Genomic DNA, 16,146 nt, shown 5'->3' on the forward strand with positions numbered 1-16,146 from the left:
GTAAGCCAACAACGCCATATCTTCAGCAGTGTGCTGGCTACAAAACTTGTCCGGAATCTACACCAAAATTAACTGAAATCAATATCTACACAGATTCAAAATGGATCAAAAATTCTAGAGCTTACAAAATCGAAGACGAACCTTGCCGAGTAACTGGATCATCGACATTCGAGAATAAGGCAATACAGCTTCATCAACACAACACACCTGCGATTCATAGATAACCCAGTCCTGTCAATCTTCTGTTTTTTTCCTTTTCCAATTCTCGATCTGTTTGTGGCTGCTAATATAGTGCTCCCAATTGAAGCTTCTCCGACACAACTCGACGCTGTTCCTCAAGTCCGACTCTGAATTGCACTTCAAAACCTTTCCGACGATGTGCATATCACGCGTTCAAAAACCCGCCAGTGGACAAGCGACACGTAAGAAAACATATGCGGAGCACACACTCCCCGGTGTATTCCAGAACTCACCGATGATCGTAGTCATAGTACCATCTTCCTTTTGTGAAATACTGAAATAGTAAGAGTCGTTGCCACAATTTTAGTTTTACCTCGTGCACATTCTTATCTAGTGATCTAGCCAACATTTTGATCCGGTTTTACCTAGAATTTTCTGGTTCACCTCTCACGATGCTCTAAACTTAGATCATGTATCGTTTATTGCTTCAATGGGCATACAACCCAACTTGAAACATACTACATGCATTTATTCTATACGCGCGGATTAGTGGAAGCATCAACTATTGCTATTGTGATTCAAAAGAATGAGGTTTTTCTTTTCATGTAAAGGAGTCATAATAGCCTGTAATACTAGCCCAAACAGGATTTATTTGGCAGTGTCAAAAAATTTGTACACACATTGTGTTTATATATCTTCATGGCCATTGAAGGTCTTCAAGACACGGTTTGTATCCTCACATATTATGTAATAGCTAAAATTAGATGACACTTATACAAATGTTAATGATCTCATATATGAATTATTATGAATTGCTAATATTGCACTGCCATGTGTATAAGAAAATTCTTCTCAAAAAGTTATTAGCTGCAGACTCATGGCTGGTTATTGGGGTTTTTGAGACTCTCCCTAATATGGTTTTTTCATCTTTTGTAATTTCTCATTGAAGATGTCTTTGAAATTTCTGAATATCTCATAATATCGTAACGAAGTTGTAGTTTTTCTTGTTTGACTTCTAATTGTTTTATGTATCTAAGAGTAATATAATAATGTTATTTTACTCTTCAATTTACAAAAGTTTTCATATACACGATGATATAAGTACACAACACAGTATAATCATCCATATACGAACCCATTTAGCGTCATCAAATCTTAGTTAACCACATAGTTTGTGTTGATATTTTTGTTCAAAGGGTGCGAGCTCCCACTTTTCTTTTCCTTTTCTGCCTTGACGAGAAATGTTGCCATAATTCCAACATTTACAAATTAGTTAACAAATCTCTCTTATTAAGGTTCATATGTAATAGCTTCTTATTAAGGTATGAACTATTATGAATCTATGATCATCAGACTGATCAGAGCTTCATATTATGAAAACAAGAAAATTGAGACATGTAATGGCAATAGTGCTATGGAAAATGATAGAAAACTCTATAAAATAACTGTTTAGATGTGAAATTAATTGTCAAATTAAACCAACCAAAAAGAACCGCACCGATTTTCATCATCACCGACGTTTTTAATCATATAGTTTCTATCAACACCAAATCCTAGTCCTTTGCTTTGCTATTTGAACGTGTCACCCACCACGGTTCTTCTCCCTCTTCTTCTCACTGAAAGCTCACTTCTAGAACCCAACTCTCCCGCTGGTCCAAATCGACCCAGATCCGACCCATTTCCTCAAGCTAGACCTGAGCCGGGTCTCGGCACTACCCAGATGATGATCCTCACAGAATGAAGAGGTTCAGTAAAACCCTGAACGGTGATGATCCATCAAACAACTCGGATTCGGGTACCCGTAATGCTCTGAAAGACCCGGATAGGAACGCCGGGTTGAGCCCAATGAGGGTGATGGGGATCTTTATAGCTTGCTTGATTCTGTTTTCGGTGTTGTTCTCAGTCAGTGTGGTTCTCAGAGACCCACCTTCTAATGCTGCTGTTCATGAAGCTTTAAAGGCTGGAGTTCTTGAAGTTGAACCCAGAAAAAGTAGGTGACTTTATCTTAGATCTCTTGTTTAGTTGTTTAGTGTACTGTGTAAGTGCGTTTTCTGAAGTTGTGTTGCTCTGTCTCTGTGATTTCTGCTCCAAGTTTTGATCTTTGTTTGATTGGATTGCATGGTTTTGTTTTTTGTGTGTGATATAATTGAAGCTTTTGCATGAGCTGCATTATAGTTCTTGGTGTATGGTACTGATTTTGAGAGGAAGTTGAATTTGGACTTGCTTGAACTTTCTCTAGTAGGATTCCGCACCCCATTGTGAGAAATAAAAATGAATTTTGCTCATACTATTTGTATTTTTGCCTATTTGCTGTTGTTCTAATGGTTGGTTGCTCGGTTTTGTAATGATTCCATGTTTCTATTTTCCAAATTTTGATTTATAAACCTCATCGTTTTCAATTTTCAGCTACATTCTCTCTGTTTGTTTGTTAGTTTTGTGACTTTTGTCTTTTTCTTTCAAATGCTTATTTTGCCACTTTCATATTGTAAGCAATCCAATTGAAGATCATGATCTGTCTACTCATGAATTACTTAATAAAGCTGTTTATAAATCTTTTTTCATTTTGCAATTTGTAGGTTTGGACGATCAAATTTCTGATCATGTAGAGGTACCAAAGGATAAGATGCTTGGCGGCCTTCTTGCTGCTGGATTTGATGAAGGATCTTGTGTCAGCAGGTACCAGTCAGCTTCTTACCGTAAAGAAATGCCACACAAACCTTCTTCTCACCTTTTATCCAGGTTAAGAAGGTATGAAGCTCTTCATAAGCGTTGTGGACCTAATACTGAATCCTACAACAAAGCCGTAGAACAACTCAAGTCTGGTCGTCGTCTGACCTCCTCGGATTGTAACTATGTGGTATGGATTTCTTATAGTGGATTAGGGAATAGAATACTTACATTAGCTTCAGCATTTCTTTATGCTCTCCTGACAAACCGGGTACTGCTAGTGGATCCTGGAGTGGACATGGTTGATCTATTCTGCGAACCATTTCCAGAAGCCTCATGGTTCCTCCCCATGGATTTCCCCCTTAAAAACCAGTTTGACAGCTTGGATCAGAAATCTCCACATTGTTATGGGGAAATGGTGAGGAAGAGCAACCTCACAAATAGCGAGCAGTCACTGCTGTCATCTTTTGTGTATCTCCATCTATCACATGATTATAATGATCAAGATAAGCTTTTCTTCTGCAATCAAGATCAAGATTTTCTCGAAAAGATACCGTGGTTGATCGTGAGGACGGATAACTATTTTGTCCCATCTCTTTTCTTGATCCCATCTTTTGAGCAAGAACTCAATAGTCTCTTTCCAAGGAAAGAAACAGTGTTCCATTTCCTGGGTCGTTACCTGTTCCATCCCACAAATGTGGTATGGGGACTTATTACTAGATACTATCAGGCATATTTAGCTAATGCAGATGAAAGAATAGGCATCCAGATCAGAGTCTTTGATACTGGGACTGGTCCATTTCAACATGTGTTTGATCAGATCATATCCTGTGCATTGAAGGAGAATCTGTTACCAGAAACTAACAGGCAGGACCTCATAGTCCGTCCATCAGGAGCTGCTAAGTCTAAAGCTGTGCTAATGACTTCTTTAAGCTCTGGATACTTTGAGAAGCTGAGGGACATGTATTGGGAGCATCCTACTGTGACTGGAGAGGTAATTGGCATTTACCAGCCTAGTCATGAGGAGTATCAACAAACTGAGAAGCATACGCACAACCGAAAGGCATTGGCTGAAATGTATTTGCTAAGCTTAACGGATGTGTTGATCACAAGCTCATGGTCGACTTTTGGTTATGTGGCACAGAGTCTAGGTGGGCTGACGCCATGGATACTCTACAAACCGGAAAACAGGACAGCCCCTGATCCTGCTTGTAAGCGAGCAATGTCAATGGAGCCGTGCTTTCACGCACCTCCCTTCTACGATTGCAAGGCCAAAACAGGAGTTGACACAGGTGAACTAGTTCCTCATGTGAGGCATTGTGAGGATATGAGTTGGGGTCTTAAATTGATCGATCCATCCGATGAGTTGTAGCTATCAAGTCTTGTTGTTGTTACAGTATGATGATATTGTTACAGTTTGATCATGAAAACTAGTGCGTGCGTTTTTTAAGCCAGAGATGTCAGATTAGCTACTTCATGCAGCAAGAAGTTAAATATTTTGTCGGGCTGACTTTAGAAGCCTTTGAATTTTTGGGTTATTATACAGACTTCCTGAGAAGAATGAAAATAAACAAAATAAACAAGGGTCTTTTTCATAACAATTATAGAGATGTAAAGCACACTTTCCAGAATGTGAGTCACAGTTTCTTGCAAGTCGAAATCTTCTTCAACTAACTGGAACATGTGTGAAAATGTACAAAAGATTTGGGCATTCCTTTACAGAACCATAGTCTAAATTGAAAATCTTTCTGAAAGTAAATACCTAGTGAACCATTCTGTGAAATTTAAAGAGGGAACTTGACCAAAAGATCCTTAGTCTGGGATATCTGGGGCTTGTTCATGCCTTAATTAATATAATCAGTAGTGATCTGTCAGCATCTATAAATGCTTTAGTATGGGATTAGTGAGCATTGCTCTTTTCTTTTCTCCAAACTCCAAAATAATCCAGCAGCATTTCTACTGATCGGAGTCGGAACCTGATAGTGGCATTTCATAAGAATCTCTGGGTTCTAAATCAGTAATGGAAGGAGGTAGATCTTGAGTAGATGCTGCTCCGGTGCGGTCTCTCCTCCTTCGTCTGCTTTTATCCTGTAAGATAAAGAGTAGTGGACATTAAGAAACAGGTCAGCCGCGTAATCTAGATTGCAGAAAATGTGAAATAAACACACTGCTCGTTGACATGCAAAGACCAGTAACATGCATAACAAATTTGAAGTGGATGACCTAAAACCGGAAGAAAAGGATAGCTTAGCTAAAACCTTACTGTTCACCTTGGAGTTTGATTGATTAGACAATTGAGTTACTTGACTTCTTCGAAGCCAGATGGTACCGAAAGACATTAGTGCTGCCAGAAGTAAGATGGGACCAATTCTAGGATCTTCCATACGATCGTATACTCCACGTAAAATGCCAATGATGCTCTGCTTTATCGTGATTGTTGAAGGAATACGTTGCACACTGCCAGACCATATTGGTTCTGAATCATCAGGAACCAGTTGAGGAGTTCTTGTTCTCTGCAATGGAAACGGATATTACATACCACGTAAGCTCGCAAAATTAGTAGTTTATGGAACTGCCAATACAATTAGGCTTAGTATGTTTACATAGTGAGGAAGTTCTCTGGCATCACCATCTTTGATTATCTGTGAGATCCATTTGGTGATCTGCAAAGAAAATAGAATGAAAAAAGGAAAAGAGAAGCAACAAAGTTATAATAAGGGTGTGCCATTCCATACGAGGCATTTTTCTAACTGACCAATTCACAGACCTAGAGCTACAATCACATACCTCTGATATTTCATCTGAACCATTGTACTTTGCCACAAGCTGTGCTGCAGGATCTAATTCCTGGTCTCGAAGTGAATCCCATATGCTTTTTGGCCTTCCTTCTGGTTTATCACTCTCTTCTGTTACATTCCTTTTGTAACGTATAATAAACAACTTGGGCACATCGGTCATATCTGTCCTTGATCCACAAGTTTCATAGCTGGTTTCAGAATGGAGGAAGAATTGACAATATTTCTGAAACAAAGAAAGTAAAATTTTTAGTAAGACACAGGAAGAAGTATTTTGCAAATGATCATTCCAAGTATGTAACTGTCTTTAAATTCATTACGGAATAAAATTTTATGTTGGTGGCATATGGTTGATGAAAACATATTTCAAGACCAGGAAGAGAGAGAGAGAGAGAGAGAGAGAGAGAGAGAGATAAGCAAACAACAGATATCCACCTTTTGTGCTTCCCCATCAAGCCAAGCAAATGTCAGTCTTTTACTTTTAAGTGCATGTGCTGCTGGTGCTGTATATGGTTCTTCATCAGCTGGAACTGACTCAACTTCATTCGATAAATTTTCTTGAACCCTGCGCATGGTCTATCAAACTCATGTCATTTGATCAATAGCTAAATTTAACAAAACAAAAAATGTATTTAGTTTGAACACGAGTCACATGATCAGTCAAGCCTCGAGACTTGAGACATAATTTTGTTCCAAGTACAAAATAATCAGAAATTAGGGCAATGTAGACAGAGAAAAAAAAAATAGCAGGAAATAACTTACTCTGCGCATTTGACTGAGTTGTGGGCTATGCCTTCCAGCTATAACAGCACAGTACCAAGTAACTGTATCATACCCAGCACGAGAATAGCCATGGGCATCGCAACCCAATTGCATAGACGTTGTACTCCTCAACTGAGGAAGCTCTGCAAAAAATAATAAAATAATAAAAAATAAAAAAAAGGTGAGAAATCAGAAACAGAAAATCTCTGCTACAAGAGTCTCATAAAGAATTCTAGTGTGAAAGGACAACAAAATAACCTTGCTCTTTATTCTGTTCGATTATATTTAAGAGACGTGAATTGCTGAAAGACCCTGCAATGAAGAATGCAGAGCATTAGCTATCATATGAAGCACAAATTTGTTTGATCAAAAGGATCTTGATGTTAAGAGAGTAATCATGCCATGGTACACAACAGGCTTGACACCAGGATCTTTCAGAAACACTATAGCAGGTGCAGATTCAACTTCAAACCTGTAACGAATAAAACAAATCTTTCAAATCAAATATGCATATGTTTTTGTCACCAAATTCATGACAAAAATATTAAAATCATCCGGTTATATTAGACAACACCTAACATATCCTCTTATACGAAAAGTAATACAATGAATAGACAACTCACGAATTGAACCAAAAGGAAGATTCCTCATCTCGCCACAGTACAAATGCAAAAGAAGCATGAGCCCAATAGTTTTTAGCCACTTGGCGTATGAATGGAGCTGCACGCTCCCCTGTTTTTGAGAAGAAAATGACTTTTACCTATGCGCCAGGAGAACAAATTATAATTACATTCAAGAATCCAAGAGGATCGTAAAAAGTAATGCACAGGAACATCTTGGAGAGACATCAATCAACTGAAATGCATTACAAATTCATGTTAACATTAACACACTCAAAAGTTTCAGTAATAGGAAAACTACAAATTTCTCAGTTTGTATGAGGCTGTGGGTGATTCAAACACCTCAAAACTCTGTACCACATTTTTCTACTGAAGGGATCTAGTGAGACTACATAACTATCAACTATGATGTAGAACGAAATCATTGAAGCTTCTAGTTAATTTCTTGTGTGAGAATAAATTTGCCAGCAATCAACTTCAAAAAGAAGAACGCAACTAAAAGGCATCATTCGAACAATGCAGAAATTATGAACCTGATCGTACCTTATGAAGGCTAACTTTTGCTAGAAACTTCTCTGCCTGAAATAGAACAGATTCAATTCAGATTGAATTCATTTCAAGGTATGTTAAATGGTTATACATAAGAAGCACATGATACCAAAAAAAAAAGAAGGTAAACTAGTAACATGTTAATTGGAGAAGAAAAGAAAATTCTCGTTAGGATTACCAGTGACTCCTTTGAGTAGTAAAGAATACGAGGTAAACCGAGTATGGTTGTTGCAAACCAGTCTGTAATTGAATCAATAGAGGGGCCTCCTTCATACCTATTATAAAAGATTCATATGCATCACATAACTAATCAAAAGGAAGTTGCCCTTAAATAACTATAAAAAAAAGTCTGATTGAATTGAGTTCGAGACATTGTATAAATAAATTGAGTTCTTCAATGCTGTACGTGTGAAATGACCTTATATCTAACTATAGTCTCACCTAATAAGGCACTTGGCACTTTTACATCCCTGGGGAAAAGCAACAAAAGAAGGAAGGCCTGGAAAATAAAATTATGTAGTTAGAACTTACAAATAAGAATCAACAGAAAATCTAATGATTTTGATAGGAAGAGTTACTCCACCCAAGTAAATTCCATAACCAAATTTACAATGAAGACTAGCATTGTAGCCCTTAATGCTGGCACCAGTTAACATGCTATTAGCTCTAATATGAACATTATCGTTCACTCAAACATAAAAGTATATGATTGGAAGCAAAGAAGTATTCTGAAAACCTATGGGATACCCACACTTGATACAACAGATACATGATGCATATATTAGCATCTTTCTTAGCCAAAAAACAATTAGCACTCTCCTATGTTATTTGTAAGCACTAACTTCATCTATTTAACTATTTGAATATCTCAACTTTAGAGTGTTTTCGGTACACATTGAAGAAGCCCAGAAGCTGCACTTAAATGAAACACAAAGTTTGTTCAATAACAGCATGCCAATTTGATCACTGGAGTAACAAGCCACCTACCATTCCTGAAAAAAGGTTGTCCGGTTGGTTTTCTCTCAGCAAGATATGTTGCTAGCTGAATCTCTTCGAGATCTATCTGAGCAGCATTTGCCACACCATCCAAGAAACCAGCTGAGATGGAATGAGGAAAGAAAAAACTATCAATATACATCTATCAATGTGCGTGTACATATATATTATTTATGTGTGTGTGTGTGTGTGTGTGTGTGTGTGTGTGTGTGTGTGGAGAGAGAGAGAGAGAGTTCATTTGTGTTTTTGAGAGACCATTTCAGATTTAACATATATATATATATATAATCTCAAATGTGGTGCTTCAAAATGGAAACATACCAATTCTTTTCCAGGCCTGAGAAAATTGATCACAGCTTTTGCTCCCAAATGAGCACAACTGATTCAAATTACAAGGAAGTTCAATCAAGACAACAGCTGGTTATAATTCTCATTACATACAGAATAAATGACCTTACTTTAATTAGGCAGGGCTTGTTTTCCTGAAACATGGTCTGGAAATCCCTAGAGGTAAGGACCGGGAGGTTATGATCTTCAGAATCTATAAAAAGAGAAAATTGTATTTACTCATAAACCAAGAAACAGTAAGAATTGTGCAACAAATCATTTCAATTGAATGGAACCTCAAAAAATTAATAGTAAATACTAAAAACAGTTTCAACATGATTAACAGCGTAAATCCTTGACAAACCTGAAGCAGCAGACTCTAGTAAAGGAAGGTCTATACGTGAAAAGCTTTCACCAGCATATTGCTTTTTGAGTTTCTCAATTACATCCTATCAGAAATAATACAGTGAACACCTCGCAGATGCTTAGAGAAAATAACATGGATGACACTCCTAGCTAAATATGTTGGTAAAGTTTTGATGTCAACAAGGCTGCGAATGAAGGCAAAAACTCACTATTTGCTCCTCAAAGCCAAAATTATCGTAGTTTCTTTTCCATGATGGATTTGTCAGCAACTCATAGGCATATCGAATCTGCAAATCATGTCCCAATACCATAGTTAGAGAGAATAAGCCAAATACGTACTACCGACAAAATCTACATATTCAAAAATCGTAGATAAAATTAAAATACACACAAATAAATACTTGCAAAAACTGAATTTCCTTGTTCACTAACTCTTTATAACACCCTTTCCACTCGTACCAGCCTAGTAGAGATATATGCCTAGAAAATTAATAGTACAAAACTACCTAATTCAATCTTCTTATTATGATACAGTATTTAATCTCATAACGTTACAATTCCGAAGGCAAAAACAAAGAATCAACTGACCTTTATAAACACTAGAGAATCAGGAGCTTGCGCTTCGGAATTCCTGAAATAACAAAAAGTTGTGGTTATGTCAACAAACTAAAATCACATTCAAGTTCATACATGAACAGGTTTTCAAAATTCGATATACACAGAAAATAATCAAAGCTACATAAAAATGCATACAAATTGTGACGACATGGCGTATCAAAAGAGCGAAAGGAAGTTACCAGGTGGAAGAAACGTTGTCGTAGGCCTCCTTCACTTCTTCAACGGAGCTCTGACTCCTCAAACCAAGTACTGCACAATTCAAACAAATTGAGAGAGAGAATTTAACAGAGAGCGAGAGAGAGAGATAGAGAAAGAGAGAGTTACCGTCGTAGTGAGAAGGAGGGAAGGATTTGGGGATAATAGAGAGCTGGAAATACATGGCGGCGAGGAAGAGAATCAGAGGCATGGAGTAGGCTCTGACCGTCGACGTCATTGACGAGCTATTCGCCGTCGCCGTCTCCGTCGGTTTCGCCTTCGCCTTCGCCGCCGCAGGGATTGCCATGATGCTCAATCGCCGGTGAGAGTGAGAGAGAGTGAGGACTTCTCAGCGTTAAGCCCAAAGGTGAAAACAACGGACTTGGAAGCAAGCACCGCCTTTTAAAGTGGGGAGCGACACCGACGGGCTTTCTAACCGGATGTGGACACGTGGCCTCCGGTAGATGGTCAACCAGGTATTGTTAAGGAGTGGAGTTGGAATGTTTGTAATACACGCCAAGATTGGGCCAGCCTTTGTGTCTAGTTTGCTTTTCTAGAGGGGGAGAGAGCCCAGCCCATTAAACATGGGTTAAATTGTCAAATAGTGCATGGAAGTTAAATGTAACGTCGTAAAACTAGTGTCATATGTTTAGTTTTCTCAACTAGCTCTGTAATACCAATCAACTTAAAGCTTCTCGATTTAGCAAGTTTTTAAGTGACTTAGCCCAAGTATGTATATATAGGTAGATGCTTCTGACAGTTTGAAGAGTGGCTAACCTCTTTAACACACAAGCTAATTAACTTTTATTGACATCGGTACTAAAATTCATTTCACACTGGAATGTGTTTTTTAATGGTGGTAAAAGTCTATTATCATCGATAGTAGTATTTTGTTATAAATATTATAATCTATGTGGTTGTCCATGTAATTACTCATTAGTTATGTATTTTGATGTAAACCCTACATCTATATAAAGAGACTAATGAGAATGAATAAGTTGTTGTAAAATAAAAAATAAAAAAAAGAGAAGACACAGAGAGAATAGTTGGAAGGAGATAAAAGTCTCCTCATTCATTCTCATTAGCCTCTTTATATAGAGGTATGGTTTACATCATAGTACATAACTAATGAGTAATTACGTGGACAACCACATAGATTATAATATTTATAACACTCCCCCTTGGATGTTCACCAATAAATGATGAAATTAGACGCGCATAATGTTGTCCCATTAAAAACCTTGCCAAGTAAGAAAAACCCAGTGGGAGAAAAATAACCCTGGTCGAAGGAGAAAAAGAGTGCAACGCGCATATGTCTTTACGTAGCATATTTTTAGATGCTCCCCCTGATGAGAATCTCCCTCTGAACGTTGCAAACTTCATGCACCGTAAATAACGGTTTGATTTGTCCATCACTAAAGTGAGACCATGCGTGCTTTGCATATAAGGGCTCATCATGAAATTTTAAACCTGCAAAGTTGAAGTAATAACAACATGCTAGAGCTAGACGATTATAAATAGGTCTTACCTCATTAAGGTGTTTGACCTAATTCATACACTAAGTAATAGCTAACAACATAAGCTAATTGACATTAAAACATTGAAACATCATCATGGCGTATCCAACCATACACATCAATATCTTTGTGTAGTGATACGTCTCATATAAGCTCTTCAAGAGCTCTAAGTAATTCATAACTTCGAAAGTTAGAATATGTAGTAACGTAATGATCATAATTCGAATTCGATTGTGTAGTCTGATCATAATACTCATTGAGGCAATTTCGATCACGTTAGCTATAACGAAATGAGTATATATGAGTTAACTTTAGACTATTTGATTCCATGAATTAGCTTCAAGCTCTCTCAAGTATTCATGGATCGAATTACATTAGAATCATTCATGTACTTGAATCCTTTGAGGATTTGACAAGCGATACGCTTGTAATAACACTTCATTTCTGGGAATTTGGTTTATCAATGTGTCTTTAAAGGCCCTCATAATATATTATAACAACATGTCATAAGTCTCTCGTCCATGTAACAGTTACATGTAACACTGTACTTATAGAAAAGTATCATTCGTATAAGGGCAGATTCATAATCCCATGTCTTTTGTAGACATTAAATCATAGTGATTTACTTTCACTGTGGTAAATACCCTTTTGTATCTATAGGGTTAAAGGTCAAAGTATCTCATCACGTTTCAAATATTTAGTTTCATTGGAATTGCCTCTTTCCAATTTGGCCAATAATATGTTTTATCGACATGCATCATGAAACGTGGCATAACATCGATTAATACAATCCTTAATGGTCTTTGGTAGCTACCATTTGTAAATTGTCATAGATGATCATCATTCATAGATCCTACACATTCTTAGATGCATGCATTTTTGATATTGGGTACCCATACCACTTCTAGGGCAAATATTGTCACTTCTGGGGCAAATATTGTCACTTCTAGGACAAATATTGTCTAGCGAATGTGGATCTTTTACTTGTAATATCATGTAGACCATTAGGGGACCTGTATAATCTTCATTTTTCAAGAGCTTAAAACTTTAGACCTGGTAGATACATTCCACTTAAATTCACGCCGTTATTCAAATGACAATAGTCTTATTCTCCCCCTAACGGCGGGAAGACTGTCATGTTATGACCATCCACAAATATGCGTTTCAAACTCTATCACTTTCCTTCAAGTGAGATGTTCATTGGCTGGTAGCGAACCTAAACCAAATATGAGGTCAAAAATATTAAATTCATTAATATCAACCCATCTATCATTCTCTAATGGCTTACCTACAACCTTTGTATGTGTAGCCGTATTAAGAACTCTAACATTGTATCATGATATTCTCTTCAAGAGAACCATGTCACATAGATACACATGCATCCCACAAATCAAATGTGGTATAGAGTATTTGAGTTAATATGGATGATCTCATAGACTTAAATCCAAGTTTGTCAAGATCTTTTATTAATCACTAACTGAAACATTTCTCAAAATCAAAATGAGAAGGTGGATAAACAACTCACACCACTCTACATTGTTCTTCATGAACAATCTATCTCTCCCTCATGACAGGAGGATTGTCTCATTAAACTGTCAAATAGACGATCGGCTATGAGTAGGGCTAGTGGTCATCAAAACTTGTTATTGATTTCAGGCAACATTATAAATAAAATATGACATAACTTGTTATGCCAAATAAACTTATCATGCAAAATAATGTATTTGGTTCAATGAACTTCTGGTTCATGATATAATTATATGCCACAAGTTATTGGCATGGATAAATTTAGCACTCTATGAGCTCTGCTGGAGCCATCAATCATATGTGTAATCGAAACTTCATGTTCGAATATTTACTATTAGAACTTCTGGTTTTACAATGCAATATTTTTAAACTTCTGGTCCAAAAATATTACACTCGAAATTCATATGATCGAGATGTAGAGCTGTTGGCCCAAATGAATAATAATAATAAAATTTAAATGAAAGTGCATAATAAAATTGTAAAGAGCATTAAAAAAAAAAAACTGTACATTGGAAACTGCTGGTTCCATGAATGAAAGAAATTCACAGAGCCTCTAGTCTGGTTAATTTCATGAAATATAATAATTTTGATTTCCTGATCTCCTCTAGTTACATAAGAGCATAATTAATATCATATAAGGTGAGGAGCTTCCGGTCCTCAAATGATTAGTGATCACAACATATGGTTTTGATTATTGTGTAACTATGAGGGAACTTCTGGCCCTTGGTAATTGCATGAGCTTTGAGACACTTCATATTGCAATTCTGATATTACTTTTAAGGAACTTCAGGCCCTCCATTGTTTGATCAATGGACTTCATGTCTCGATGTATGATCACACAATTCACAACTAGATGTAAACTTACTCCATCAAATTGAAATATATCATGAAATGTATTAGATCCAGATAGTTAAATTAATAAATACATACCTAGATTGAAAAATCCATATTAACATGACAATCATTCACGCTAACGAGACCGATTCGCTGTTAAAGGAAAGGATCACACTGAATCTATAGCGAGTGTTATCCGTTAGATAAGGATTGAGGCTTGATTGACGTTTAATCGTCGTGTGAGAATTGATAATCACATACAAAATAACAAAATTGATATGATTAGTCACGTTAAATCATATGTATTTAATTTAATTCACCACAAATAATAAGTAATAAATAGTGTTATTGTAAAATAGTCCTATATTAAACAACAATTACTTTTCAATTTACTATTTAATTTTCATGAAACAGTAAAAAGTAAACCTGTAAACAGTAAGGCCAAATCATCACATGGTAATTTTGTGAAATTACCTTTGTAAAATATCTGATTTACCAGAAAGGGTAAAACCCCTTTGTTTCTGGGTCAGATCCGGGTCGACAGTTTGATCAGGGTCGAGGAAGAGTCGCACGTCGTCGGCGCCGGGAGAAGGCGGGGCTGTGCCGTCGGATTGAAGGAGATCCGGGTCGTCGACGTTTGAGGTTGGACCGGGGCGGCGCGTAAGGCTGGACGAGTGCAATTCGGAGCAGCTCGTTTAGGCAGCAGCCTTGTGGGGGCAGCGTGCAAGGCTGAGGCGCTGGGTTGCGAGAGCGGCGGCGATGGGAAGGGTCACCGATCTTGTGCGGTGGGGCAGGAGATGGCCAGGGAAGGAGGTCGCCGGGCCGCATTCGGGGCTGAGGTTCGGTTCTGCTGGGGGTCAGATCGGCTCCGTCGAGGGTTGCCGAGACGATGCAGACGTTGCTCAGGCAAGGTGGGTGCCCAGAGCAATTTTCTTGGGTTTTTTTTTTTTAGACGGTGCTGATAACGTGTTGTAAAGTTAAAAAAAAAAAAAAAAACAACAAACAATAAAAGTTGGAAGGAGATAGAAGTCTCTTCATTCATTCTTATTAGTCTCTTTATATAGAGGTAGAGTTTACATCATATTACATAACTAATGAGTAATTACGTGGATAGCCACATAGATTATTTATAACATAAGTATATTTTTACCTCATCCCAACTATTCTCTCTGTGTCTTCTCTCTATCTTTTCTCTACTTTCCAACATGTTATCAGCACGACTCTACCTTTGAGTTGATAACGACTAAATCCTACAAACCCAAAATTGAATTTCCTACACTAAATTTTCTTTTGTTTCTATACTTGATGATGATCTAAAAATTACACGGTGCAACTAAATTGTTGTTCTTCACTCGTGTTCTTGATCTATGAGTTTGATTTGTTTATTGTTCATACTCAGATGATTCAATTGTTCTATTGCCATGATCGATATACTTTGTTTTACCCAAATAATCATTATCATTCTCTCTTTTGTTTTGGGTGTTGGGATTTTTTGGTTGCCGCGATTAGGGTTTGGATAATAATTAACTTTTTGTAGTGCCTTCAATTTGTTTCAAATACTCTATACCCCATTTGATTTGTGGGATGCATGTGTATTCAAGTGACATGGTTTTTCTGAAGAGAATGTCATGATACAATGTTAGAGTTCTTAATACGGTTACACATACAAAAGTTGTAGGTACGCCATTAGAGAATGATATATTGGTTGATATTAATGAATATAATATTTTTGACCTCATACTTGGTTTAGGTTCGCCACCAACCAATGAACATCTCACTCGAAAGAACGTGATAGAGTTTTAAACGCATATTTGCGGATGGTCATAACATGACAGTCTTCCCGCTGTTAAGGGGAGAATAAAACTATTGTCATTTAATAACGACGTGAATTTAAGTGGAATGTATCCACCAGGTCTAAAGTTTTAAACTCCTAAAAAAGGAAAATTATACATGTCCTCTAATGGTCTACATGATATTACAAGTAAAAGATTCATATTCGGTAAATAATATTTGTCCCAGAAGTGACAATATTTGCCCCAGAAGTGGCATGGGTACCCAATATCAAAAATGCATATATATAAGAATGTGTAGGATCTATGAATGAATGATGATCATTTATGACAAATTACAAATGGTAGCTACCAAAGACCATTAAAGACTGTATTAATCGATGTTATGTCACGTTTCATTATG

General features: G+C 37.0%; 2 protein-coding genes across 2 annotated transcripts; one reads left to right on the forward strand and one right to left on the reverse strand.

Moving 5' to 3' along the window:
• The first annotated feature begins 1,795 nt into the window (after positions 1-1,795).
• On the forward strand, positions 1,796-4,443 carry LOC101298709 (galactoside 2-alpha-L-fucosyltransferase-like). Its single transcript, XM_004299290.1, has 2 exons — positions 1,796-2,170; positions 2,757-4,443. Exons 1-2 carry the CDS (start codon positions 1,918-1,920, stop codon positions 4,217-4,219), a joined length of 1,716 nt encoding a protein of 571 aa, XP_004299338.1. The 5' UTR covers positions 1,796-1,917; the 3' UTR covers positions 4,220-4,443.
• LOC101298422 lies at positions 4,420-10,481 on the reverse strand. Its single transcript, XM_004299289.1, has 20 exons — positions 10,205-10,481; positions 10,060-10,129; positions 9,851-9,893; positions 9,472-9,549; positions 9,261-9,345; positions 9,028-9,110; positions 8,891-8,948; positions 8,561-8,671; positions 8,015-8,072; positions 7,752-7,848; positions 7,568-7,603; positions 7,028-7,164; positions 6,806-6,876; positions 6,663-6,716; positions 6,405-6,547; positions 6,078-6,218; positions 5,635-5,868; positions 5,451-5,510; positions 5,118-5,360; positions 4,420-4,935 (listed from the first exon to the last, which is right to left on the reverse strand). The coding sequence occupies exons 1-20, from the start codon at positions 10,380-10,382 to the stop codon at positions 4,804-4,806; spliced, it is 2,112 nt and encodes a 703-aa protein (XP_004299337.1). The 5' UTR covers positions 10,383-10,481; the 3' UTR covers positions 4,420-4,803.
• Positions 10,482-16,146: the final 5,665 nt, after the last annotated feature.

Source organism: Fragaria vesca, linkage group LG5, assembly GCF_000184155.1.
Source record: "Fragaria vesca subsp. vesca linkage group LG5, FraVesHawaii_1.0, whole genome shotgun sequence".
NCBI lineage: Eukaryota > Viridiplantae > Streptophyta > Magnoliopsida > Rosales > Rosaceae > Fragaria > Fragaria vesca.